At 38.2% G+C, this 24,664-nt stretch overlaps 1 protein-coding gene, 1 long non-coding RNA gene and 7 other non-coding genes across 10 annotated transcripts in view; 7 read left to right on the forward strand and 2 right to left on the reverse strand.

Moving 5' to 3' along the window:
• Positions 1-9,518, forward strand: part of LOC127502286 (uncharacterized) — a 48,942-nt gene extending 39,424 nt beyond the window's left edge. Inside the window, exons 2-3 of one of the 2 annotated variants that reach the window (XR_007926810.1) lie at positions 8,310-8,389; positions 8,528-9,518. This is a non-coding gene — a long non-coding RNA (uncharacterized LOC127502286). The remainder of the gene's footprint in view (positions 1-8,309; positions 8,390-8,527) is intronic. The other variant, XR_007926811.1, reaches the window with a different exon arrangement.
• lpgat1 (lysophosphatidylglycerol acyltransferase 1) overlaps positions 1-17,040 on the reverse strand; it is a 40,064-nt gene extending 23,024 nt beyond the window's left edge. Inside the window, exons 1-2 of the mRNA XM_051875092.1 lie at positions 16,460-17,040; positions 14,983-15,235 (exon numbers count right to left, since the gene is read on the reverse strand). Of these exons, the coding sequence (XP_051731052.1) occupies positions 14,983-15,220 (238 nt within the window). The 5' untranslated portion in view covers positions 15,221-15,235; positions 16,460-17,040. The remainder of the gene's footprint in view (positions 1-14,982; positions 15,236-16,459) is intronic.
• Positions 17,041-21,174: 4,134 nt separating this feature from the next.
• On the reverse strand, positions 21,175-21,256 carry trnas-cga (transfer RNA serine (anticodon CGA)). The gene has a single exon. It is a non-coding gene; the product is annotated as a tRNA-Ser (tRNA).
• A 768-nt stretch (positions 21,257-22,024) lies between these two features.
• trnal-caa (transfer RNA leucine (anticodon CAA)) lies at positions 22,025-22,136 on the forward strand. The gene is made up of 2 exons: positions 22,025-22,062; positions 22,091-22,136. It is a non-coding gene; the product is annotated as a tRNA-Leu (tRNA).
• A 136-nt stretch (positions 22,137-22,272) lies between these two features.
• On the forward strand, positions 22,273-22,384 carry trnal-caa (transfer RNA leucine (anticodon CAA)). Its single transcript has 2 exons — positions 22,273-22,310; positions 22,339-22,384. It is a non-coding gene; the product is annotated as a tRNA-Leu (tRNA).
• Positions 22,385-22,760: 376 nt separating this feature from the next.
• On the forward strand, positions 22,761-22,872 carry trnal-caa (transfer RNA leucine (anticodon CAA)). The gene is made up of 2 exons: positions 22,761-22,798; positions 22,827-22,872. It is a non-coding gene; the product is annotated as a tRNA-Leu (tRNA).
• A 389-nt stretch (positions 22,873-23,261) lies between these two features.
• trnal-caa (transfer RNA leucine (anticodon CAA)) lies at positions 23,262-23,373 on the forward strand. The gene is made up of 2 exons: positions 23,262-23,299; positions 23,328-23,373. It is a non-coding gene; the product is annotated as a tRNA-Leu (tRNA).
• Positions 23,374-24,006: 633 nt separating this feature from the next.
• Positions 24,007-24,118, forward strand: trnal-caa (transfer RNA leucine (anticodon CAA)). Its single transcript has 2 exons — positions 24,007-24,044; positions 24,073-24,118. It is a non-coding gene; the product is annotated as a tRNA-Leu (tRNA).
• Positions 24,119-24,508: 390 nt separating this feature from the next.
• trnal-caa (transfer RNA leucine (anticodon CAA)) lies at positions 24,509-24,620 on the forward strand. Its single transcript has 2 exons — positions 24,509-24,546; positions 24,575-24,620. It is a non-coding gene; the product is annotated as a tRNA-Leu (tRNA).
• Positions 24,621-24,664: the final 44 nt, after the last annotated feature.

The following is a 24,664-nucleotide window of genomic DNA, read 5'->3' on the forward strand; positions in this document are numbered from 1 at the left end:
TTAACTTATAACATAAAAGTAAGGTTAATAATATAACTTACAGAACAAACTTTTCAGTTTTACTCAAATTAGGGTGATGCAAAAATGAGTAGGGGAGAGCGGGGCACAACCCAACGCTTTCTGACTTTCTCAGTTTGTGTAAATGTACTTAGGGTTCAGGGAATTTCTTTTGTTCCACATTAATTTCACACATGTCTGGTACAAATATGTGGTTTTGTTTCATTAATACAGTGTATAATTTTTTCTTTATTTACCCCGAAAGAAAGGAAGTGAAATGTGACAACATGCCCCACAGGTGGGGCACACTGTAACATGTGATGGGGCACGTTGTAACACAACCATATGACAGCTAAAAATTGTATCTGACTTAATTAGAAAAAAAAAAAAAAAAAAAAAATATATATATATATATATATATATATATATATATCACATGACAAACTAAAATATTTTGTCAATAAAAGACAATAATTATTTTGTTTATACAAAATAATAGCATTTTTTTAGAAATTTAAATTTAAATAATTTTGTAGACTGACCATGAACACTCTGCAAAACAGCTATATAGCACTGGTCAAAACAATACACCCAAACAGATGAAGAAACATATCCAAACATTCAGAAAAACAGAGCTGAACAAAAACATTCCTCTCCCTCCACTCACAGCTCTCACACAACACGAGACAAATAGACGAGCCAGTACAAATGCTGAACATTTTCTGGATGTTCAGGCTCTTCAGGTTCTTCCTCTCAGTCTTTATTCACCTTTTTTTCCATAGTTTATCAACAGAAATTCATAAAAGTTAATTATGCCAGTTATATCGTAACTGTATAGAATAGTAAAGTTCTAATAGCAGGGCACACTGTAACGCAGTGTTACAACGAACCCTATCTGCGCAACTGGAATTTAAACATGGTTAGTGTCTTCTGTTATTTAGTAAAGCATTAAAGAACTACCCAAACTGCTAAACAAGAGATTAGACATTAAAATAATATCAGATTTGTCTAATTTTAAATAAAAACAAAAAATATAGATGAAAAATTAGCTTAAGTAAGAAATGTACTTTTGCTATTGTTGAATAAATGTTCAGTGATATCTTCCAAAGATTTTTGGCACAATTTTTTCTCTATATATTGTTGATATGGCAACTAGTAAATACGCTAAGTTTCTTCATGCTAGTGTGTGTGGAAGTATTTAAACCACGTGTGTTACAACTAACCCCGCGTTAGTTTGTGCCCTGCGCTCCCCTACACCACACTGAAAGTCTCTGGAGTAAAGCTAGATTTTAGACTACAAATGTCTAATTTAACAAGAATTCAACCACAGATGAGTCTAATTATTCATTACACAGGTGTCCAGCAGACAGTTGACTATAAAAGGGTGTTAAAACCCCTTCCCATTTCATGCTGTCAGCAATGGCACCACATGGAAGAGAAATGTCACAAAACCTGAGAAAGAAAATAATTTCTTTACACCAGAAAGGTGAAGGCTACAAGAAGATCAGCAAAGCTTTACTTATCAGTCAGAATACTGCAGCAAAAGTGGTACAAAAAAAAAAAAAAAAAAAAAAAGATGGAACTGCAACCATCTCACAGAGACATCCAGGTCGTCCACGGAAGTTAACACCTCGACAGGAGCGTCTTCTGATGAGAAGGGTTGAAGAAATTCAGCATGCAAGTTCACTGCAGTTATCTAAAGAAGTAGAAAGCCAAACTGGGGTGACTATTTCCTGCGACACAATACGGCGTACACTGCAGAGGAATGGCATGCATGGGTGCCGTCCACGAAATAAGCCTTTCCTAAAGCCCAGGCACAAAAAAGCCCGCCTAGAGTTTGCCAGGGCCCATGCTGACAAAGATGAAGACTACTGGGACTCTGTACTCTGGAGTGATGAGACCAAGATAAATGTTTTTGGAACTGATGGCTTCAAAACTGTATGGTGTCACAAAGGTGAGGAATACAAAGAAAAATGCATGGTGCCTACAGTGAAACATGGTGGTGGCAGTGTCCTTATGTGGGGCTGCATGAGTGCTACTGGTGTCGGGGAGCTGCATTTCATTGATGGCATCATGAATTCACAGATTTACTGCTCTATACTGAAAGAGAAGATGCTTTTCCAACATGACAATGATCCTAAACACACATCTAAGGCCACTGTTGGATTTCTGAAGAAGAACAGGGTGAAAGTGATTCAGTGGCTCCTGATCTGAACCCAATCTAACACTTATGGGGAATTCTGAAAAGACAAGTTGAGCATCGCTCTCCATCCAGCATCCAGTCTCTAAAAGAGGTCATTCTTGAAGAATGGAAAAAGATATATGTCGCAAAATGTCGCCAACTTGTTCATTCCATGCCTAGAAGACTTGGTGCTGTCATTAAAAATCATAGAGGCCATACAAAGTACTAGATATAGTAGTTTTTGTTGTGGGGTGTACTCATTTTTGCGTCACCCTAATTTGAGTAAAACTGAAAAATGTGTAATCCAAGTTATATTATTAACCTTACTTTCATGTTATAAGTTAAACAGATATTAAACTTAGTCTTGTCAACATTTTGGAAATTGTTTTTGTGTTCATTGAGATAGTTTAAAATGTTACTTTTCAAACAGGGTGTACTCATTTTACACTGAGCACTGTATATGCAAATATGTTGATTTGCATATAGATATGCTGATTGATTATCATCAATGTTGAAAACAGTTGTGCTGCTTAATATTTCTGTGGAAACCTTGATACTTTTTTCAGGATTCTCTTTGATGAGCAAAACTTTCAAAAGATATTTTGAAATATATTCCCTCTCATGGATACACAACTGCAATTCAATAATGGTATCATCATGTATTGAATTGAGATTTATGTACAGCTATGTGTATCATGCATCATAACGTAGCTGCTGATACCCAGCCCTTATGTCTATTGGCAATCAATCAATCAGTCAATCTACAAATTAAGTCTATGTCGCATTATAAAGGTAAGCTATACAAGTTAATGAAGACTCAAGATGCACTTTGTTACTGAGCATAAATCTTCCCTCCAATCTTCCCTTTGTAACTATGGCGGGTTTAAACAACCCTAAGAAGAACAGGAAACCCAACAGATCTATCTGAGAGGTCATGCTGAGTCATGGAACGGCTAACAGTCTCTGCTGTTACCAGCAAGTCAAAGATCACAAACAGAATAAGTCATTAGAGTACCTCCACCATCAAGCTCAGGGGTTGAGGGCACCTGACACGACAAGTTACGGGCACCCTTGTTTGCTAAAAGATACCACCAGACCTTCTATCAACAAAGAGTATTTGCTTACAGACTTCAGGACAAGCGGGGCTGGTACGATTTCAGACGGGGACATTCTAGATCAAATTTTGCAGCCAAAAAAGGTCCATTGTCCATTAGTGTCCATATAGTGTAGCAATGTATGGAGCTTAGCTCACATAGAAGTCACTTTCAAACCAAGCAGCTTTATGTTAGTTACCTCAGTGAATATGCATGACCAACTTAAACAACCTTGTATAATCTGCGAGGAGAAATCTTTCGCCCTCACATGAAACTCCAGATTGCATGGATTCCTATTGAAATGACTTCAAAAAAATCTGACAGAACACTACAGTGACCATCACAGTAGGCTTGCTGCACTAGAAGGCATTAGCGGTGTTAAGTGGTGTTCAAACGTACATTACTTGTCCACCGTGACATCACCCCCACTGTCGTTTTCCTTTTATTTTTTAGGGGAAAAAAAACAAACAAACAAACAAACAAACATTTAGTTCAGTTGGACAACGGAAACTACAATTATAAACTGAAAGCATCTGCTCTGCTCCATTCAGCACAAGCTGCAGAGGCGCATACAGAGTGTGTTAATTGCGAAAGCGAAAAGCGTGCATTCACAAGTACATAACCAGCCTCTACCTCACTAATCAAATTTGAGGGGTGGATGATTTCTTGACCATCATGACTTAGCTACTGTTGCCAACAAAAATTATTTTACTTTCCTTTAGAGTTTAAGGTTTCAAAGTCACAAGATTGCATGTGTCACTGTTTTACAACATCACATATCATCCAATGAGAGAGAAAAAAAAAAAAAAAAAAGAAAAAAAAGAGATTGTACTATCCATTTGACAATATTGTCTGGCATTTATTAACGCTTACAACTTCAAGCCAACAGTGATTATACCAACAAGCTTCTGTTACTTCCACAAGACAAGCACAGCAGTCATTTAGGAGAAAAACTTGGACCTTAGACACATCTCAACGAGCTGCATAAGGTCCCACATAATCTCATTGGCAACCAGTTAGTACAAAACTCAGATGAACAAGGACAAAACAAAGACACTGCTGTGCAGTCTGTTCAACAAAACTCCTTAAAATGAATCGGGGTAGGATTTGATGATCCGGTTTGGCTTGGTGTCATTCTCTCATATCAGCAGAAACTTTAATGCAAATCTGCATTTCTGAGAACAATATAAAACATCCCTCCCAGTGTTTTGCATGTAATACAGGAGCTTGGTCATGGAGACGGGGAAAACTCATGCAAACACAATGCAAAGAGCTTTTCTTTCCTTGTTAACTATGGAATCATCAATAGTGTGTGAAAAATAAGAAATATCTGTGTTGGAAAAATAGAAAAATCAACTGGACAATAATTAAAATTCTGATTTTTCTTGTACAAGAAAAATGGGTCAATTCCGATTCCGGGTGCTTTTTGTCCTCCTTCTTCTTTTTCTCTTTAAGCAAATTTATTTGTTGTTTATTTGCTCTACAACAGGCCAAACTGGTCTTAAACAAAAATATTTGTAGCCAATTGAAATTAGAGGCACCACTGCATTTTAATTATGATCCAAACAAAGACACACATGACACATCATGAAGAGTGAGCTTGTTATGCCTGCCTGGTACAGCATTTGCTCCACTGGCAAGTCTGTGTTCGCTTTGCCTCAGTCTTCAGCACGTTCCGTCTCTAGCCTGTTAAAGGTGCAATAGGTAATTCTCTATAGAAACATTTTTTTGTTATACTGTTTATGTTGTTATCACCTACGATGGCCTGTCAATGTATGTTTTTACATACCCTCGTACACCATGTTCGTGCAGACATCATACATCAGCGCGTTTCATGCTATGCAGACAGATACTCAGTCACGAGCACCGCAAACAAACAGCAGCCACCTTTTACAGTTCCTACTGAACCAAAACAACAAGCTTATGCTGCGTTCACACCATAACTACCATAATTAAGAGATGGCAACCCGTGACATTCTAACCGGAGCTGTTCACATCCTCAGAATCGGAATTATGCACTTCCATGTCAACAGTATCAACACCAAAATGAATCTGCAGCAATCAGGTACAAGCTCTCCAAGTTGTTTACGTTCATTATTATTGTAATGTTACGTGCTTTGAGACATGAGGCAGTTTAACGCCGTCTCCTGTGACGCTTCGTTGAGAGTAGCTGTGTGTGTGTGTGTGTGTGTGTGTGTGCCTTGATGTGTTTTGGAGGAGGCATTGCTTTGGAGAGTGCTCTGAAGGGAGGTGGGGTGGGATGTTATGATTTGAAAGCTAGCTCGCTATTGCTAGCCTCTCTGAAAATGTCCTATTGCACCTTTAATGTCCTGTTTACAGACTTTGTAATTTTTCACAAAAATGACATCTTGGGAAATGATTGCAATGCAGTTTGTGTGCCCCACAACAATTATCTGCACTCGCACAAATGCTTCTAAATATAGTCACACAGACTAAATTTAGGGAGCATATGTGACTAAAATGGTCACAATTGAGCCCTGTGCTATTTGCAGCTGTAATTTAAAATCAGAAAACTTCAAATCAATCACAATAGTGTTTTTTTGTAACTTTTATTTTGTTGCTGTGCTGAGTTCCAGCTTAACTTCTGTATCAGCTGGTGATTCATTGTCTCCACAGATGCGAATCGCACCGCTGCTCATTTGCATCAAGCTGCTCAACTCTGTCCCATCAACACCGGTCACTGTCACTCATGTCACTAGAAATTGGTAACTCATTGACAAATGACTTTAGGTCGTTTTGTCACTGCTAATAATTATGTTAATGCCACTTCAAGGAATAGTTCACTCAAAAATAGCACATTCTGTCATCATTTACTCAACACAGAATGCAATTTTGCATTCCACTGCTCTGTTTATCTATATAAACATGAGCTAGACCAGGGGTTCTCAACACTGGCCGTATCCAATCTTAATCAAATTCACTTGCTTCTAACTTCCAAGTAAGCCTGAAAACCATAGCTGTGTCCCAATTAAGAGGCTGAACGAAGGATGAATTTGTAGGTTGCGTTCAAAGAAGCCTTCTAATCGGGACAGCCTTCGTTGCGCCGCTGCCGCTTTCGGCCTTCAAATGCAGCCTTTAAGGATGCAGCCTCTGAATTGGGCTCTTCATTAGCTTGTTCAGGTGTGACTGATTAGGGTTTGGAGCTAAACTCTGCAGGAAAGTGGACCTCGAGGGCCAGAGTTGAGAACCCCTGTGCTAGACAGACATATTTGACTGCTGCACTTACATCTTTTGCAGCATCTCTCCACTGATCTATATAAATGACTGGATTTTCATTGGGTTCTAAACTGCCAGCAGACGGTGAAGCCACCTGAAGTGTTCGAGCGGCCATTTTACAATTCCCTACCGACAGAGGGCATCACTGACCTAAAGCCAAAACACTGACCTAAAACCACCGGATTTGCAGCGTATCAGTTGTACATGAATAGTTTTTAAGATACATGTATGTACATAAATTGATATTCCAACATCATCTGTAATGTTTATGGGGTTATTCTGTGTCAAATCAACCAAGTTTCAGAAAATGGTCATTGGGTAGGAAAACTGCACACTGCCAACAAAGGGAACAGAACTAACACAAAATGGATACAATAAATATTAGAATACATAAAATCCCCTATTATTAAATTGCAAATCTTGCTCAGAACAACAGTATAAATGCTTGGAAATAAAGCTTCATGTCTTTAAATCCATAAACAGTCAGCGTCATTTCTCTGAATAAGTTGCGAAGCATATATATTATTTCCTGACGTCTTTTTGTTAACCAAAATCCACTTCAGACTCTTGGAGATCTTGGAAACCAGCCACATGTCAGCTCAAATTCTATGGCTTTTTACTAGCATGACAGTTTATATATGAATTAGGCATGTGACGGTATCAAATTTTCATGCTGCGATAATTGCTAAAGCTTTTATCACGGTATACGGTATTATCACTATATTGAAATAAGTTGCAAAAAAAAAAAAAGTGTTTTAATAGTATAACAGGTTTAAGAACTTTTTCTTATAACAACAAGAACTCTGAATGTTTAAATACAATAACGCAATACACAAAAAAAAATTAAGTAAATTTTTCAGTTTTACTGAACAATAACAAATAATCAGAACATTTTACATTGAAATACATTACATTAGGGCATGTTGTAGTCCAGATTAAAATATAAAAATGCTTAAGTTTGAAAATAAATAGCCTATTAAGTCTTTAAGTATTAAGTATTTGGTGCTGTAATGAACAACATTGCTAATCCCAAAAACTGAATGGCTGTTTGAAGAATTTTAATTACTGCTCAGTGGGCAGCTGCTTTGTTTACCGGGTTTCCGGGGTAACCGCTTCATTTCTGCTGTTCCTTCAGCACCCTCTGCTGTCAGAAAGTGGACGTGCACTTTAATTCAGCATGTCTCATTCGCTCGTTACGCCATGTGCTTCTCACGCATGTTGGGTTTGTTTACGTGAGTGCACGTGTCCCTTTGACGCAGCATACAGCGGTGTTGTGCATTTTATATGGCTGATGGGGAAAGTCTTCTTAAAATGCATTATAAAAAAATTGGATAATTCGTAATTAATAATTATTCACAGTATTTTGACGTGCCCTTGATAACAATATCGTGCATATTCATTATCGTGATATATCGTATTACCGAATATGGGCACATGTCCAATATGAATTAAAGTGTTATTGTAAGTTAAAAGAAATTCAGCTTAAATTCACTACCCTGTCTCTCTTTTAAATGCAAAAACATGTTCTGCGTGAAAAATAGCTGTATTCTATTTTTTTAGTGGAACACAGAAGGAGAACTTGATCATTAAGTCAGTGAACTTGAATGAATCATTCATCTGATCCAGTTCTTGAACCAATCGACTAGGTTCATGATTCGAACTGAACTCGCAACACTTTGAATTAACAGCTCATTAGAGAGTTGATTTTCAGTGAATAATGACTTGGGCCTATATTTTGATCAGTTCCTCATATACATCTGAAAAATGTAAACTGAACTGTTCTTTGTGCTCCCGAGCAGGAAGACAACACACAGATTTGACCTCTGCCACACATAGTTATCTTCACCTGCATCATCAGGTCAGCCTGTTATCAGTGTGGGTATGCAACTTGTTTGAAATTCTAACCAGTTGAGAAATTACGTCAAACGACTTTGAGCTTGACTGATACATACAATCATTTATAGCCTTTTTATTGTCAATACTTTAGAAAAAAAACATTTTCCTGTTTTTCCTTAAGGTTCAAGGACAGCCTCTAAACTGAAGACACCATCCATGTGACTTGCAGCTCAGCTACACATGAGCAGGTATTCAATAGGAAAAGCACCATTAATAATTTAACATTCTACCATGTTGCTTTCCAGACACTGCTCATCCCAATTTGTGAGCATTTAGCACACAGCTTAACTTAACTCAAAGCTGTAGGCAATACTCAAGCTGTTCCTGTGAGAAGACAAATGAAAATAGACCAGAGGTTTTGATTTGGTGTCCTCGTCTACCAGATTCAACTTCGTATAGGTGAAGAATGCACAAAGTACACCAAATGTGACAATGCGGAATTAAGGAATGTCTTAAATGTCAAATACATTGACACACAAAAAGAAAACTGATTGTGAAAGTGAAGCTTACCTAACCATCACTTAAAGGGGTAATGAATTTAGAAATCAACTTTTCCTTGAGCTTTTGATATACAAGTGGTCATCATACTAAGTTTCAGAACTGAAAACTTCCTTGTTAGTCCAATAAAAGATTTTATTGACATCAGGCCCATCGAACGACTGATCCTGGAATGTGCCTATGTCATAGATAGGTGAAACGCCACATCCTCAGAAGAAATCAACGCCTATTTCATCATTGCAATGTTAGCCCCGCCCACTGGCATGTTAGTGAGATGACGAGGAGAGAAAAGTGATACAGTACTTAAAATAACATGACCTTTCAAAGGATCCTAATGCTAGGAATATGGTTATTTATTTTCAACAATGTGAATGCCTCATTTGAGCATAATTTATTTGTATTCAGTACATTTCACTGTGGATGTTTTTTTTGTAAATCAATCGCATTTCGGCGTAGGCTTTGCAAACACACTTTTACGATATGGACTCAACAGTAATGCAACAACATGTAAGTAACTGTTAATTCTAATGCCTGATATGTAAGATTCATGTACAGTCAGATGTTCTTTGTCTATGTGTCAGTAAATCAAACCAGTAAATAAATGGTCAACTTCACATTGTTTCTCTTAGCAGGATGAAAATAATCTGTTATTTAAACGATGATTAAATTATATATAGAAAGCATTCAATGAACACTCCCTTTACAATCGCTGGAGCTGTCAATCAAACAGCACGAGTTTATTAGTGACTGAGTTCTGGACTCACGCCAAAACTCCCTTTTTATTCAACGAATTTTCAACAATTTTTGATGTAAAAAGCATACTAACATTATAAGTGCACCCCAGGAAACATTATAAAACAATAAAACAATGCAGTTCATGACCCCTTTAAGTTAACTTTTGTTCAAACACAAACAATTTTCCAATTCAGTTAAGCAACTATTAGCCTAGACACTAGTTTAACAACTTATTAGATATTCAAAATACCAGTACTCCAATGCAGCATGAAGCTAGATTAAAGGGTTATTTCACCCAAAAATGAAAATTCTGTCATTAATTACTCACCCTCATGCCGTTTTACACCCATAAGACCTTCGTTGATCTTCGGAACACAAATGAAGATATGTTTGTTTAAATCCGATGGCTCCGTGTGGCCTACATAAGGAGCAATGACATTTCCTCTCTCAAGAACCATAAAAGTACTAAAAACATATTTAAATCAGTTCATGTGAGTACAGTGGTTCAGTATTAATATTATAAAGCGACGAGAATATTTTTGGTGCACCAAAAAAAATAAATAAATAACGAATTATTTAGTGATGACCGATTTCAAAACACTGCTTCAGGAAGCTTAGGAGCATAATGAATAAGCGTGTCGAATCCGCAGTTCGGAGCACCAAAGTCACGTGATTTCAGCAGTTTGGCGGTTTGACACGCGATCCGAATCATGATTCGACACGCTGATTCATTATGCTCCGAATCTTCCTGAAGCAGTGTTTTGAAATCGGCCATCACTAAATAAGTCATTATTTTGTTTTTTTTAGCGCACCAAAAATATTCTCGTCGCTTTATAATATTAATATTGAACCACTGTACTCACATGAACTGATTTAAATTTGTTTTTAGTACCTTTATGGATCTTGAGAGAGGAAATGTCATTGCTCCCTATGTAGGCCTCACGGAGCCATCGGATTTAAACAAAAATATCTTAATTTGTGTTCCGAAGATCAACTAAGGTCTTACGGTAAAACAGCACGAGGGTGAGTAATTAATGACAGATTTTCATTTTTGGGTGAACTAACCCTTCAAATTCATGTTTATAGCTCATCCAGATACATCAGAGAGACCTGCTTACAGGAAATATATAGAAACACTGGTAAAAATACCGGTATAAATACATATAAATTAGGGCTGGATGAAATGACCTAAAATCATAATCTCGATTAATTGAACATTTTACCTCGATTAAGATTAATGGACCATTATTATCATTGTTATTTTGCTTTTTTGCCCTCATAGTTCACTGACAAGGTTTGTACTGTAAATATGCTTGACTATTAAAAGGTGGGATATTTTTTTTCAAATGAAAGAGTGCTGCAACATAGGTCACTTTCAGCAGTTATTTTATCTATGGTTCCTAACATTTCTTACAGATTTCTGCTCATTGTAAATCAGATACAGATAAATTAGCACAGTACCAGTACATTTATTTGAATGCATTAATCAGAGAGCGATTGCGTGTGTGAATTAGTCACAGTCTCTCACTATTAATTAGGGCTGCCCTCGACTAAAGATTTTTCTAGTCGACTAGTCGTCGTTCATTTAAGCGTTTAGTCGAATAAAAGCGCGTTTGTATTAATAAGCCATAAAATCATAATAATGAGCCTCTAATTGATATATAATACATAGCCTAATCAGCACTCAAGTGCACGCATAAAGTTTGCCACAGCACAACGGCAAACGTAATGATTATGACTGTGATGTGAAAAAACAGAAGGAGACTGTCTAAACATTTTAATAATTTATTGATAATGTTTTCTGTGTTTTCAGCTGCAGAGATTAAGTCAACGATGGTGATTTGTCATCTCCGCAGTGAACGCGCCTATATGTTTCATATGGATTACATAATCTGAGAATATTTATTTTCCATTTGAATTGCTTCGTTTAAAAGTACATTTCAAGCTTTCTATAGATTTATTTCTCATGTTTGTGAAGCAAGTATACACTGAGTTTCGGTTCATGTTTGTTACGTGCCCAAGTTCACTGAGACCAAGATGGCAGATATCGTATCCTGATTGTTTTCACTATTTTACAAAAGCACAACATTTTGCTGTTATTGTTAGTTTACAGAAAAGTAGACCCTTTACAGTTTGCATTACTCTTATCTGTATGACCAAAATGATGGAGTATTTCAAGTTAAATGCAAGTGATCGCACCGGCGCCTCCAAGTCATGCAGTAAGCGTGCTCTCCAAACAAGAATGGATATGCGCCTAATAGTAGCGCACATTTATCTAGGACTAGGCTAACATTAAAGCGGATTTGTAAAGTTGCTGCTACTTACTATACACGTTACAAGTGATAAGCCATATTTGAGGTCGATGAATGATAGGCGAATGTTTGGATTTCCTGCCGTCAATTATCTGTCCCTCACGGAGTGTGACTTCGCCACTTCCTGTGGAGTTTTTTTTTTCTGCGACTAAACGACTAATAAAATCTTGGTCGATCAAGACTCTTCTACTCAACTAACAGTTAGTCGACTATTAGGGGGCAGCCCTACTATTAATTGTGAAGCTGTGGGTTGTAAGTAGTTACTTAAAAAGTACGCCATGTTATAACTTTTGAGTTTCTAAGCTACTTTACCGATAAATCACAGTACAGAGTTGACAACGATTTTAAGCGCTCCTCTCTGTGCGTGCAATCTTCACGTGATGTGCGAGCTACTGTATTTATGAGTGTTTGTGTGCCACAATGCATCAGCGCAGTAGCTCAGTATAATGATACACATGTTCAAACTGGCAAACCTTAAAGCACAAAAAACTGACAAAGTTCAGTGAAGACAAGTGAAAGTGAGGGCTCGTTGTCTGTGTGTGTTGACTCTGCATTTGAGTTCGCCTCTGTGTTGCTTCCATGCCACTAACTGGATGGGGCGGAGCCACGTGACTACACATGTGGTAGTATGTTTTTAAGGGTAAAGTATTAACAGGATTAAAAAAACGAAATGGGAAAATTACGTTGGTTATGCTGCCTTCACATGCCCTCGGAATTATCGTAAATATGAGTTTCCTAGGTAAAAAATTGCACATGAACGCCCTCCCATTTCGAAACTTGAATGCGATGAGCTCATAATCACGAAATTATAAAATTTCCGATAGCACGTGAAGGCAGCAGGAGGTTCTGAATTTCAGTTTCGATTACTTCTCAATTAAACATCCAAAATTCTCTTACCAGTTCAAATAACGGTTCTGCTAAATAAATACATATGCATACATAAATATATTAAAAAAATAATAATAATTTTATTTAATATATTTTTGCTCTCCATAATAAGCACTGACAGGTATATCACCTAACCCTAGAAACTGCATTTCTTTTTAGGTTTCACACCATTTTTAATTTAACATTTTACCTTTTTTTAAGTGCAAATATTCCTATTTCCATTTAATGAAAATGAGCTCATAGAACCTGCACTTATAATATTTAAAAAAAAAATTTTTTAGATTAAATACAGCATGTCAAACTGTGTGGCACTGCTGAATGTGTCATATGAACTACCTTTATTTGTTATCTTGTAAAAGGTTGACGAACGGTCTTATCTATCTTTGTGATTGGCTGATTGTCCCAGCCCTTGCACCTCCATCTCATGGTCCACATTATCAGTCTAGAGCTATCTGCGTATAATCAACACTCTTGCTACTCTTAGTACCAGCGTGCAACAAAATTAAATTAGCCATGAAATGCCTGTGAGTAAGCAGGAGGCACATCAACTCTCCTTGATCCAACCTGTCCATAAATTTAAATTGGCTTTACAAGGAAACCCAAAAATCTCTTTCTAATGAAAAAGTCCAATTCAAATCGATACTTCTAACACTACACACGATGCAAAACAGGCCACTTCTAGTCTGTGATGAATGATAATGTGGATTCATTGAGAGATGAGGTAAACAAAGACCTCCCATGAGATTCTCACCATATAATACTGTCCAAATACACTCTAATAAAGCAAAAAAAAAATACTGTAACAGCTTAATCAAACTTGTCTCCCAAAGAAAATAATGAAATCGATCCAAACACAGGAAACCCAAGAGTGTGAGAGTCAATAAAGATGAAAAACAGTCAATAGATCTGCACTCAGCAGTCAAATTTTGGTGCCACTAGGAGACTGACTGAAGTCTAGTGCCCTGCATGGCTTACTTGAAGAAACGTTGCTTTACACTGCCAGGCAGTGAAACTGAACATTTAGATGCCTTGTCCAACTCTGAATAACCTTATTCAAAAGGTCAGGAACACTTAAAAAAAATAACAGTTCTTTATTGGCATTGATGGTTCCACGAAGAACCTTTGTATCCTTTGTACACACTAAAGTTTCAGGAGTGACAACAGCATTTAAAAGCCGGAGCTAGTCCCTTAAATTATCACTCCGTGTATATGGGACACAAAACTGCAATGACTGACACCATGGTAACCATGGCAATGTTCTGGCGTCTTGTGTGTTTTGGTATCCGCTATTCTGACTAAAGTAATTTTACAGTGACAACTGTGTTCAGCAATTTTAACTAAAGCACAATTGACGGAGACATTGTGTTTTCTTTATGTTTAAAGGCTGTTTCACAGAGCGCGCTCTTGCAGTGTTGCCATGTCCACTTATAAGCACTTTTGGGGTTGTTGTTCAAGCTTGGCTCATACAGCGATCGAGTTTATGGAGTTATTTAAGTAAGCAGGTGCTGGTCTCGATATTTCGGTCTTTTTTTCAGCATTAAGCATTTCCATTTATTTAGTTTTTTATGGGCTTGTTCTTGTTCGCTGATTTGCAAGATCTGGCAACATGAGTCAAGCTTGGACCGCTTTCCCTGTGATTTTCTGCACCGCAGATACAGACGAGAGATACATCTCTGATGCACGTTTTAAATAAGTATTTTAACATGCATCAGAGATGTATCTCATCTCTCATTATGCGTCATTAACAAAGTTGTTCAGTTTGGTTGTTAGAATTTTTGTAAACGCGGTTGTCACTACCTGCATTTTTTTTCGGGAGTTAATTCGGTTGTTGAATGCGGTTGTCACTCCCATAAATTACTGAACTGTGTGTTTACAGAACAGGACTAAGCACTAAAAGGTGAACTGACAGCCGAATTTATTTGCAGTGTGTACATTCATAGAACCTTTCCATTCCACAAAAGGTTCTTTATAGTGGAAAAAAGGTTCTTTAGATTATTAAAATGTTCTTCAAACTAATAAAAAAAAGTTCTTTGAAGAATTGATCACTGAAAGGTACTTTGGGGAAAACATAATGGTTCTTCTACAGCGTCGCTGTGTAAACCTACATATGGAACATTTTTAAGAGTGAAAAAGCTGGTCTTACCTGTGTAACCTGCACACCATCCCCAAGATGCCACCATTGCCAGTAACCACCTGAACATGATCCCTTCGATGTACCAGAATGTGTGGGCATCCAGAACTCTTAAAGGCTGCAGGACTATCAGGTAGAGGCAGTAGGACGGAATCGCGACACAATTGTTGACAAACATGAAGGTGAAACGGAGCAGCGACTTCATTAAGATCCAGAACAATTTGCGGGCCGCGTCCAGATGGGGAGCCATACTTTACTGTCCTGCCTGCAAAAAATAAAGTAAAAAGATCATCAAAGCAAATTAAATCTCAACACTTTAGCAATGCCTGCAGCTGATGTATGTTTAAAATCAAGCTAGTAAACGCAAGACATGGAGTTGACTAAAGTAAAAGAAACTGACTCAGTGTATAGAGACGTAGCTTAGTTGCTAAGTGAACTGTTAAGTGAACTGATTTACTAACACACATCCAGTGACCTCAGATATAAATGTGCCGGTTACTGACACCCTTTAAGCCAGTGGGACTTTGATATTTGTTTATCATGCAAAACAAACAAAGAAAAACTTTGGTTCAAATTAATGTGTCTTTCCTGATAAGCGTGTTGAGGAGGAGCCACTTCAAGTTAACCCAAGTGACTAAGATCCACTTTATTACACTATCATCCTTAATTGTGTATTTGTCATGGGTTAGTATATATGTCAAAAAAATGAACGAGTACAAAATAATAATCATAAGAATGACGGTGATTGTAATTATTCATAACATGAGAGATAATTTCCAATCACAATAACGTTTGATAGCGCAAACATGACCGGTTTCAGTTTAACTTTAACTCAGTTATTGTTGTTTGAATGGCTTTTATTCATCTGTAATAGGTTTAACGTTAATTGTAATAAAAATAATCTGAATGAAGGTTAAATGTTTAAAATGTGGTGTTGAACACAGCGCTAACGCGGCTAACATGCTACATACAGTTTTAATTGCTGCTTTAACAGCACTGCCAATTTATTCTGAAACATGTATAATTTAACAGTTCAAATCTAGACACAAATGACTGAATAAAACATGATAATACATACAATCCCTAATGTTAACTAAAGCATAAAGTGTGCCTGTGCGTGCGCTGCTGTGTTAGCATGCTAGGCTAATGCGTACTCAGGTCATTAATTCAGTTTAACGGTCACATCTTATCATTATATAGGATTCTTTTCTTTTTTTAAAAAAAATACCCTCTTCATTTAAATGGTTGTTTCATTATTTGAACAATATTATCTTCTATTGTCTGTCATTCATTTAAAGTGGCCGGTGGCTGGCTGATTCGGGTATTTAATGAGATTTGAACTAAAGTCCTTGGCGGATCCCGAGACGAACCCGATCAGAACAGGTATCCACATCTAGTAAAACGCTTTAACGGTTCAAATTACATGAATTATCTGAAACAATCTCCTATTATTAATCCTCTAATATTCACGTTGTAAGTGTTTTCTCACCGTGCTAACGCGCAGCTCGCTGGTGAAGCTGCAGATGGGTTCGGAGGTTCGGTTCGGTCACATGTAGCGGATGATGATGATCGGTGAACCCGTGAGCTTTAAGTCGTCTGCTCCACGGCTTGACTTGGTTCCTGGAGTCCGTGTCCTGATCGGATGCATGCGCTTCAGTTATACACGCGCATGTTGCTGTAGTCACGCAGCCGAACCGACGGGCGGCCGAACCTCTGGATCTGCACTCAAATCCCCGAATCGAACACAGCACGCGCTTGAGATCAGACTCGTAAACTCATCTTTCCGCTCCGGATGAGGCGTGTCGGGCATGTATTCACTGGGCCTCTCCTCCGGTATGATGATGATGGTGATGATGATCTTTGGCTCCGTTATTCTGGACCTCCTACAGGCCGCGGGCACGCGCAGACTCGGCACGCGCACCGGTACTGGCCCAGCTCTGCTGCTGAAGAGCCCAAGAGTCAAACTAGATGGGTTGGCAAACTTCCATCTTTGGAAGGGCAGAAAACTCTATATGAATTTCCAGCACGCTGTAGTATAAAAGAAGATTAAAAGGAAACAAAGTCCTAACCAGATTCTACAAACAAAATGAAACCAATACTATTCAGGTGTTGGTGGTGGTATTCCGCTGTGGCTGTATTTTGGAAAGTTGGTAAACTATGACACCTAGTGGGCAATTCGAAAACTGTCTGTCTGTCTGTCTGTCTATCTATTTATTTTGTCTACAAACTAAACGAGGTATGCATCAAGTGGACTTTACCCAGTTAGTTCACCTCCAGCTACTATTTTGTTTATTACTCACACTATGAAATCACCTGGTTAATAGATCATCTTTATAACTGGTTAACATTGGTGAGTTCCCAATTACAAATTTGAGAGAGAAAAAAAAAAAAAGATACAAGGAAGCAAATTATGTATTAAAAGGCTAATTCCACATGGCTCTTTTGTGAGATCTTTTGATTCACTTATTTTGTTGACATCTTACAATAATAATAGAAAATAAATTTATAACAATATATAACAGGACAATCTCCACTAAAACTTATTAAAAAATATTTGTACAGTTAGAATAGGAAGATCTCTAAAATATCAGTGAAACTGGTGAAGATTTTTCTGATACAAATATCAAAAGTTTAAATTTAAGTCATGCACATATCATTCATAATATTCTGAAATATTTTGGTTACAATATAATATTGGCTAAAGAATAATTCTAATTAAAATATAATTTTATTTAAAGAGGTATCCTTTGCAGGTGTCATTGTTGCAGTGAAAAAATACTGTGAAGGATGTCAATAAGATGTGTTTTATTAAGTTTCATAAAAATTAAGTATTTTACTATAAAGCTAGTTATATGACTTGTGTGCTATATTCCAGGTTTTCTAAAGACAGCTGATAAACCTTTTTTTTCTTCTTCTTCTTTTGGAGCTTGACAAACGTGTCTTTGTTCTTTGTTTCTGTAAACAAAGATATATATATATATATATATATATATATATATATAAAAAGAGAGAGCATATGGTAGAGAAAATAATGGCATTTCATTTTCATTGCTTTTTAAAATTCTCCTTAAATTGCAGTTTATCTTTCCACCACCAGAGGTCTCTGATTTGTCAGGTGGAAAAAGTCTTACTGGGATTAAAAAGCAGCCCATCACATGACAGCAGTTAATCTCATGTAGCCTACAAACTAGTTCCTAATGCTTTATCTACTTTATATGTATTCATTTTCACTGTTTTATACATCTGAAATAGCATTTGTACTTTGCAAAGGTACTGGACTGTTTCAACGCTCCTTCAGGCTGCTGGATCTTCACAATACAGTGCTCAACCTTGGATCAGTTGTGTGCACTATTGCTATCAGGAACTTTGAATACAATTACTGGCTTGCACACACACACAGGTTTGTTTTTGTGAACTGTGGGGACATTCCATAGGCGTAATGGTTTTTATACTGTACAAACCATATTTTCTATCCCCCTACACTACCCCTACCCCTAAACCTACCAATCACAGAAAACTGTGCACATTTTTACTTTCTCAAAAACACTCATTCTGATTTATAAGCCTTTTGAAAAATGGGGACATGGGGTAATGTCCTCATAAGTCACCCTCTCCTTGTAATACCTATGTCATACCCATGTCATTATACAAATTTGATATGTCTTGATATGTCACAAAATGCACGCACACACACACACACACACACACACACACACACACACACACACACACACACACACACACAATGGACTTCTTCATATATTTGATTTCTATTTTAATTTGCACAATTGCACTAATACAGTTGTTCTCAAGTTGGGTCCACCACTCACAAGATGATGCAAGATGTCTTAAAATTCATTATATTAAATAATTTAACAGTTAAAATGGTCAAATCATTAAAACCAAAACATAAGGCAGAATGGAAGCGGACACTTTATTTCTTATTCTGTAGAATAAGAACCTATGAATCAGCACCTTTGTGTGCAAAAAAAAGTGCAACTGATCCAAGTGAAAATGTAACCTTTATGTATAGCTTGAGAACTGCTGGGCTAATAGACCCACAACTGAAAACATGTCAACAATTGAATATATTACAGTTTTGAGTGTTATGAATCTGCAAGAATTACAATAAGATTTATTGTTCTGCATTTTATTTTATTTTTCTATATAAACTTACGAGCAAAGAAAGAAAGAAAGAAAGAACAATCTAAAAACTTTTACTATGATTTACCCCCTTTTTTTTTTGTTTTTTGTTTATTTTACAATTAAAAATATTGAGAAAATTTTAAAGCAGTGAAATCAATTACATATACCATATGAACTGAGTAATGTAAGTAAAAAAATTAAGTAGATCTGAGTAACTGTATTTGGTACCACAACAAATAAAACTTTACAAATAAAAATATATTAACTTTTATGGTATGAGTAATATTGACTTTTAATTTCCTCTAAACCTTTGAAAAATACTCCACAAAAACCACAGCTATACATGACATTGGCCTTTATTGTCGATGAGTACAGCAATACAGTATTTTAACAGTTTTTACATGTATACAATATTGCCTACATTTAAACTTACACTGTTAACCCTTGCTGTAATTTCCAGAGTAAATAACTGTAAAATAGCCAGTGTTTTGCTGTAATATCGAGGAACAGTATTTTACTGTATGAGTTGCATCTTTAGGAATTATGTAGCACAAATAATAAATTACAGTAAATTACTCAACCCATTACAGGTGCCAACTGCAACATTAAATGGTGAATTACTTTCCTTCGAAACTACTCTGTCACTATATATTGTGAAGTGTACACATCTTCAGTCAACGTTTGGACGTAAACACGGAAGCCTGCACTGTGTCTACAATGTGAACTGTGTAGGAGAATGACAGGGAGGAGAAGGTATTGTTGAATACAGTCATTATTTTTGTTTTGTTTTGTTTTGTGCACAAAAAGTATTCTCGTCGCTTCATAAAATTAAGGTTGAACCACTGCAGTCACGTGGACTATTTTATCAATGTGTTTAGTACCTTTCTGGACCTTCAAAGTGGTGGTTAAATTCCTGTCTATGGAGGAGTCAGATACCTTGGATTTCATCAAAAATATCTTAATTTGTGTTCTGAAGATGAACAAAGGTCTTACGGGTTTGGAACGACATGAGGGTGAGTAATTAATGACAGAATTTTCATTTTTGGGTGAACAAACCCTTTAAAGTGTTCATGCTTTGTCAGCTTAAAGTTCGTGGCTTTAAAAGATGAAGACCACAGTTTATAAAGGGAAGAGAGAGATGGTCTGCTCCTGGCAAGCTAGGAACACTGACACAGAAAGAGTGTTTTTTTCATGACCAGTTGCTAACTCTTGCATGGTTTGGACAGAGGAATAATTGGTACATAATGAGTAGTCTCCTGTTTCACTATTATGAAAAAACACAAATGCAACATTTCAAACTACTAATACGCAAGATTCTACACAAAATGTAATGCAGTGACTCTTGAGCTGCGCAATGTGAAGGCCTTGAAGTTACCGGGGGTCACCAAAGCCATTGCTTCGACTGCCTGAATAGAATGGCCAAAAACACAGTGACTTGGGCCTTTTGAAATGGTGTTCACTTCAGGCTTGAAAAGAGATGTGGGTTGCCCAATTCCCGTGCTGCCTATGAAGTTAGAGGATAAAAGTACCTGGCACAAACAGACAAAGCAACAAGCAGTTATATAGGAATCAAGCAATATATACAGGATTTCGAGTCCATCGCCTTAACCTCTCGGCCACGACTACCTCTGCCACTAAATCGCATGCTATTTTCTTGGCTGGATGTAACCCGGCTAAATATTGAGCTGGCAAAAAGGAGTTCAATGTCGTCTTCGCCTACACAAAAAGACTGCCATGACCCGGATTTGGACTGGGCTTGCTGCGGGCACAATGCAGAGTATTAAACGCTATATACAGTGATGGCACACCACTCGCCTGGGCCTGCATGCGACCGCTCAGAAGCAACCAAGTCTTAATGCAGGTAAAAAAAAAGATACAAGGAAGCAAATTATGTATTAAAAGGCTAATTCCACATGGCTCTTTTGTGAGATCTTTTGATTCACTTATTTTGTTGACATCTTCCAATAATAATAGAAAATAATTCTATTATTCCCGTGCTGCCTATGAAGTTAGAGGATAAAAGTACCTGGCACAAACAGACAAAGCAACAAGCAGTCACGTAGTCGGCAGGGTTCGAACCTGCGCGGGGAGACCCCAATGGATTTCGAGTCCATCGCCTTAACCTCTCGGCCACGACTACCTCTGCCACTAAATCGCATGCTATTTTCTTGGCTGGATGTAACCCGGCTAAATATTGAGCTGGCAAAAAGGAGTTCAATATCGTCTTCGCCTACACAAAAAGACTGCCATGACCCGGATTTGGACTGGGCTTGCTGCGGGCACAATGCAGAGTATTAAACGCTATATACAGTGATGGCACACCACTCGCCTGGGCCTGCATGCGACCGCTCAGAAGCAACCAAGTCTTAATGCAGGTAAAGCAAATTCAAATGATGAGAAGTAACCCTACCACATCTTTTCTAGGTGAGGAAGACCACCTCCCTTCAAAGGCAAGGAAAAGCACAGTACACGGTTAGATCTACAACAAACTGACAACCCTTCACCTGAACACAGACTTGAACCCTAGACCCTCAGAGTTAAAGTTTGATGCTCTACTGACTGAGCTATCCAGGAACTTTGCTAAACTCAGCAACCCTGGGGATACAACAGCACTTTATTGTTGAAAGTGTTCACGCTTTGTCAGCTTAAAATTTGTGGCTTTAACAGATGAAGACCACAGTTTATAAAGGGAAGAAAGAGATGTGCTGCTTCTCAGATGTTGAGGATTCTGGTCTCCGAATGGAGGCGTGGGTTCAAATTCCACTTCTGACAAAACACTTTTAAGAATGAAAGGACTGCAAAAAGAACTGGAAATAATCTATGTGCAGTAATTGTTATCATCTTCCTGTAGTTTACCATCATGGAGGCAGCAGTGATAGCACTGATCATCAGGAGCTTGGCTGCGAGTGTCAGAATGGCCGAGCGGTCTAAGGCGCCAGACTCAAGGAGTTTCAACCTTCTCAGATGTTGAGGATTCTGGTCTCCGAATGGAGGCGTGGGTTCAAATCCCACTTCTGACAAAACACTTTTAAGAATGAAAGGACTGCAAAAAGAACTGGAAATAATCTATGTGCAGTAATTGTTATCATCTTCCTGTAGTTTACCATCATGGAGGCTGCAGTGATAGCACTGATCATCAGGAGCTTGGCTGCGAGTGTCAGAATGGCCGAGCGGTCTAAGGCGCCAGACTCAAGGAGTTTCAACCTTCTCAGATGTTGAGGATTCTGGTCTCCGAATGGAGGCGTGGGTTCAAATCCCACTTCTGACAACAGAACTTTTAGAATGACTGACATGCAAAATGAACCTGAAATAATTTAGATGAAGCTAAGTGTTGTCAGCATTATCCTGTATTTTGACATCATGGAGGCTGCAGTGATAGCACTGATCATCAGGATTTTTGGGAACAAGTGTCAGAATGGCCGAGCGGTCTAAGGCGCCAGACTCAAGGACTTTCAACCTTCTCAGATGTTGAGGATTCTGGTCTCTAAAAGGAGGTGTGGGTTCAAATCCCACTTCTGACAGAACCATTTCAAGAATGAACGGACTGGAAATAATCTATGTGCAGTAAGTGTATCATGTTCCTGTAGTTTGCCATCATGGAGGCTGCAGTGATAGCACTGATCATCAGGAACTTTGCCGCAAGTGTCAGAATGGCCGAGCGGTCTAAGGCGCCAGACTCAAAGAGTTTCAACCTTCTCAGATGTTGAGGATTCTGGTCTCCGAATGGAGGCGTGGGTTCAAATCCCACTTCTGACAAAACACTTTTAAGAATGAATGGACCGCAAAAAGAACTGGAAATAATCTATGTGCAATAATTGTTATCATGTTCCTGTAGTTTGCCATCATGGAGGCTGCAGTGATAGCACTGATCATCAGGAACTTTGCTGCAAGTGTCAGAATAGTCGAGCGTTCTAAGGCGCCAGACTCAAGGAGTTTCAACCTTCTCAGATGATGAGGGTTCTGGTCTCCGAATGGAGGCGTGGGTTCAAATCCCACTTCTGACAACAGAACTTTTAGAATGACTGAAATGCAAAATGAACCTGAAATAATGTAGATGAAGCTAAGTGTTGTCAGCATTTTCCTGTATTTTGACATCATGGAGGCTGCAGTGATAGCACTGATCATGAGGATTTTTGGGAGCAAGTGTCAGAATGGCCGAGCGGTCTAAGGCGCCAGACTCAAGGAGTTTTAGCCTTCTCAGATGATGAGGGTTCTGGTCTCCGAATGGAGGCGTGGGTTCAAATCCCACTTCTGACAAAACACTTTAAAGAATGAAAGGACTGCTAAAAAAAAAGGAAATAATCTATGTGCAGTAATTGTTATCATCTTCCTGTAGTTTGCCATCATGGAGGCTGCAGTGATAGCACTGATCATCAGGGTCATGGGAGCAAGTGTCAGAATGGCCGAGCGGTCTAAGGCGCCAGACTCAAGGAGTTTCAACCTTCTCAAATGTTGAGGATTCTGGTCTCCGAATGGAGGTGTGGGTTCAAATCCCACTTCCGACAAAACACTTTTAAGAATGAATGGACCGCAAAAAGAACTGGAAATAATCTATGTGCAGTAATTGTTATCATGTTCCTGTAGTTTGCCATCATGGAGGCTGCAATGATAGCACTGATCATCAGGAACTTTGTCGCAAGTGTCAGAATGGCAGAGCGGTCTAAGGCGCCAGACTCAAAGAGTTTCAAACTTCTCAGATGTTGAGGATTCTGGTCTCCGAATGGAGGCGTGGGTTCAAATTCCACTTCTGACAAAACACTTTTAAGAATGAAAGGACTGCAAAAAGAACCGGAAATAATCTATGTGCAGTAATTGTTATCATCTTCCTGTAGTTTACCATCATGGAGGCTGCAGTGATAGCACTGATCATCAGGATTTTTGAGAGCAAGTGTCAGAATGGCCGAGCGGTCTAAGGCGCCAGACTCAAGGAGTTTCAACCTTCTCAGATGTTGAGGATTCTGGTCTCCGAATGGAGGCGTGGGTTCAAATCCCACTTCTGACAACAGAGCTTTTAGAATGACTGAAATGCAAAATGAACCTGAAATAATGTAGATGAAGCTAAGTGTTGTCAGCATTTTCCTGTATTTTGACATCATGGAGGCTGCAGTGATAGCACTGATCATCAGGATTTTTGGGAGCAAGTGTCAGAATGGCCGAGCGGTCTAAGGCGCCAGACTCAAAGAGTTTCAACCTTCTCAGATGTTGAGGATTCTGGTCTCCGAATGGAGGCGTGGGTTCAAATTCCACGTCTGACAAAACACTTTTAAGAATGAAAGGACTACAAAAAGAACTGGAAATTATCTATGTGCAGTAATTGTTATCATCTTCCTGTAGTTTGCCATCATGGAGGCTGCAGTGATAGCACTGATCATCAGGATTTTTGGGAGCAAGTGTCAGAATGGCCGAGCGGTCTAAGGCGCCAGACTCAAGGCGTTTCAACCTTCTCAGATGATGAGGGTTCTGGTCTCCGAATGGAGGCGTGGGTTCAAATCCCACTTCTGACACAACACTTTAAAGAATGAAAGGACTGCTAAAAAAACAGGAAATA

Source organism: Ctenopharyngodon idella, chromosome 20 (genome assembly GCF_019924925.1).
Source record: "Ctenopharyngodon idella isolate HZGC_01 chromosome 20, HZGC01, whole genome shotgun sequence".
NCBI lineage: Eukaryota > Metazoa > Chordata > Actinopteri > Cypriniformes > Xenocyprididae > Ctenopharyngodon > Ctenopharyngodon idella.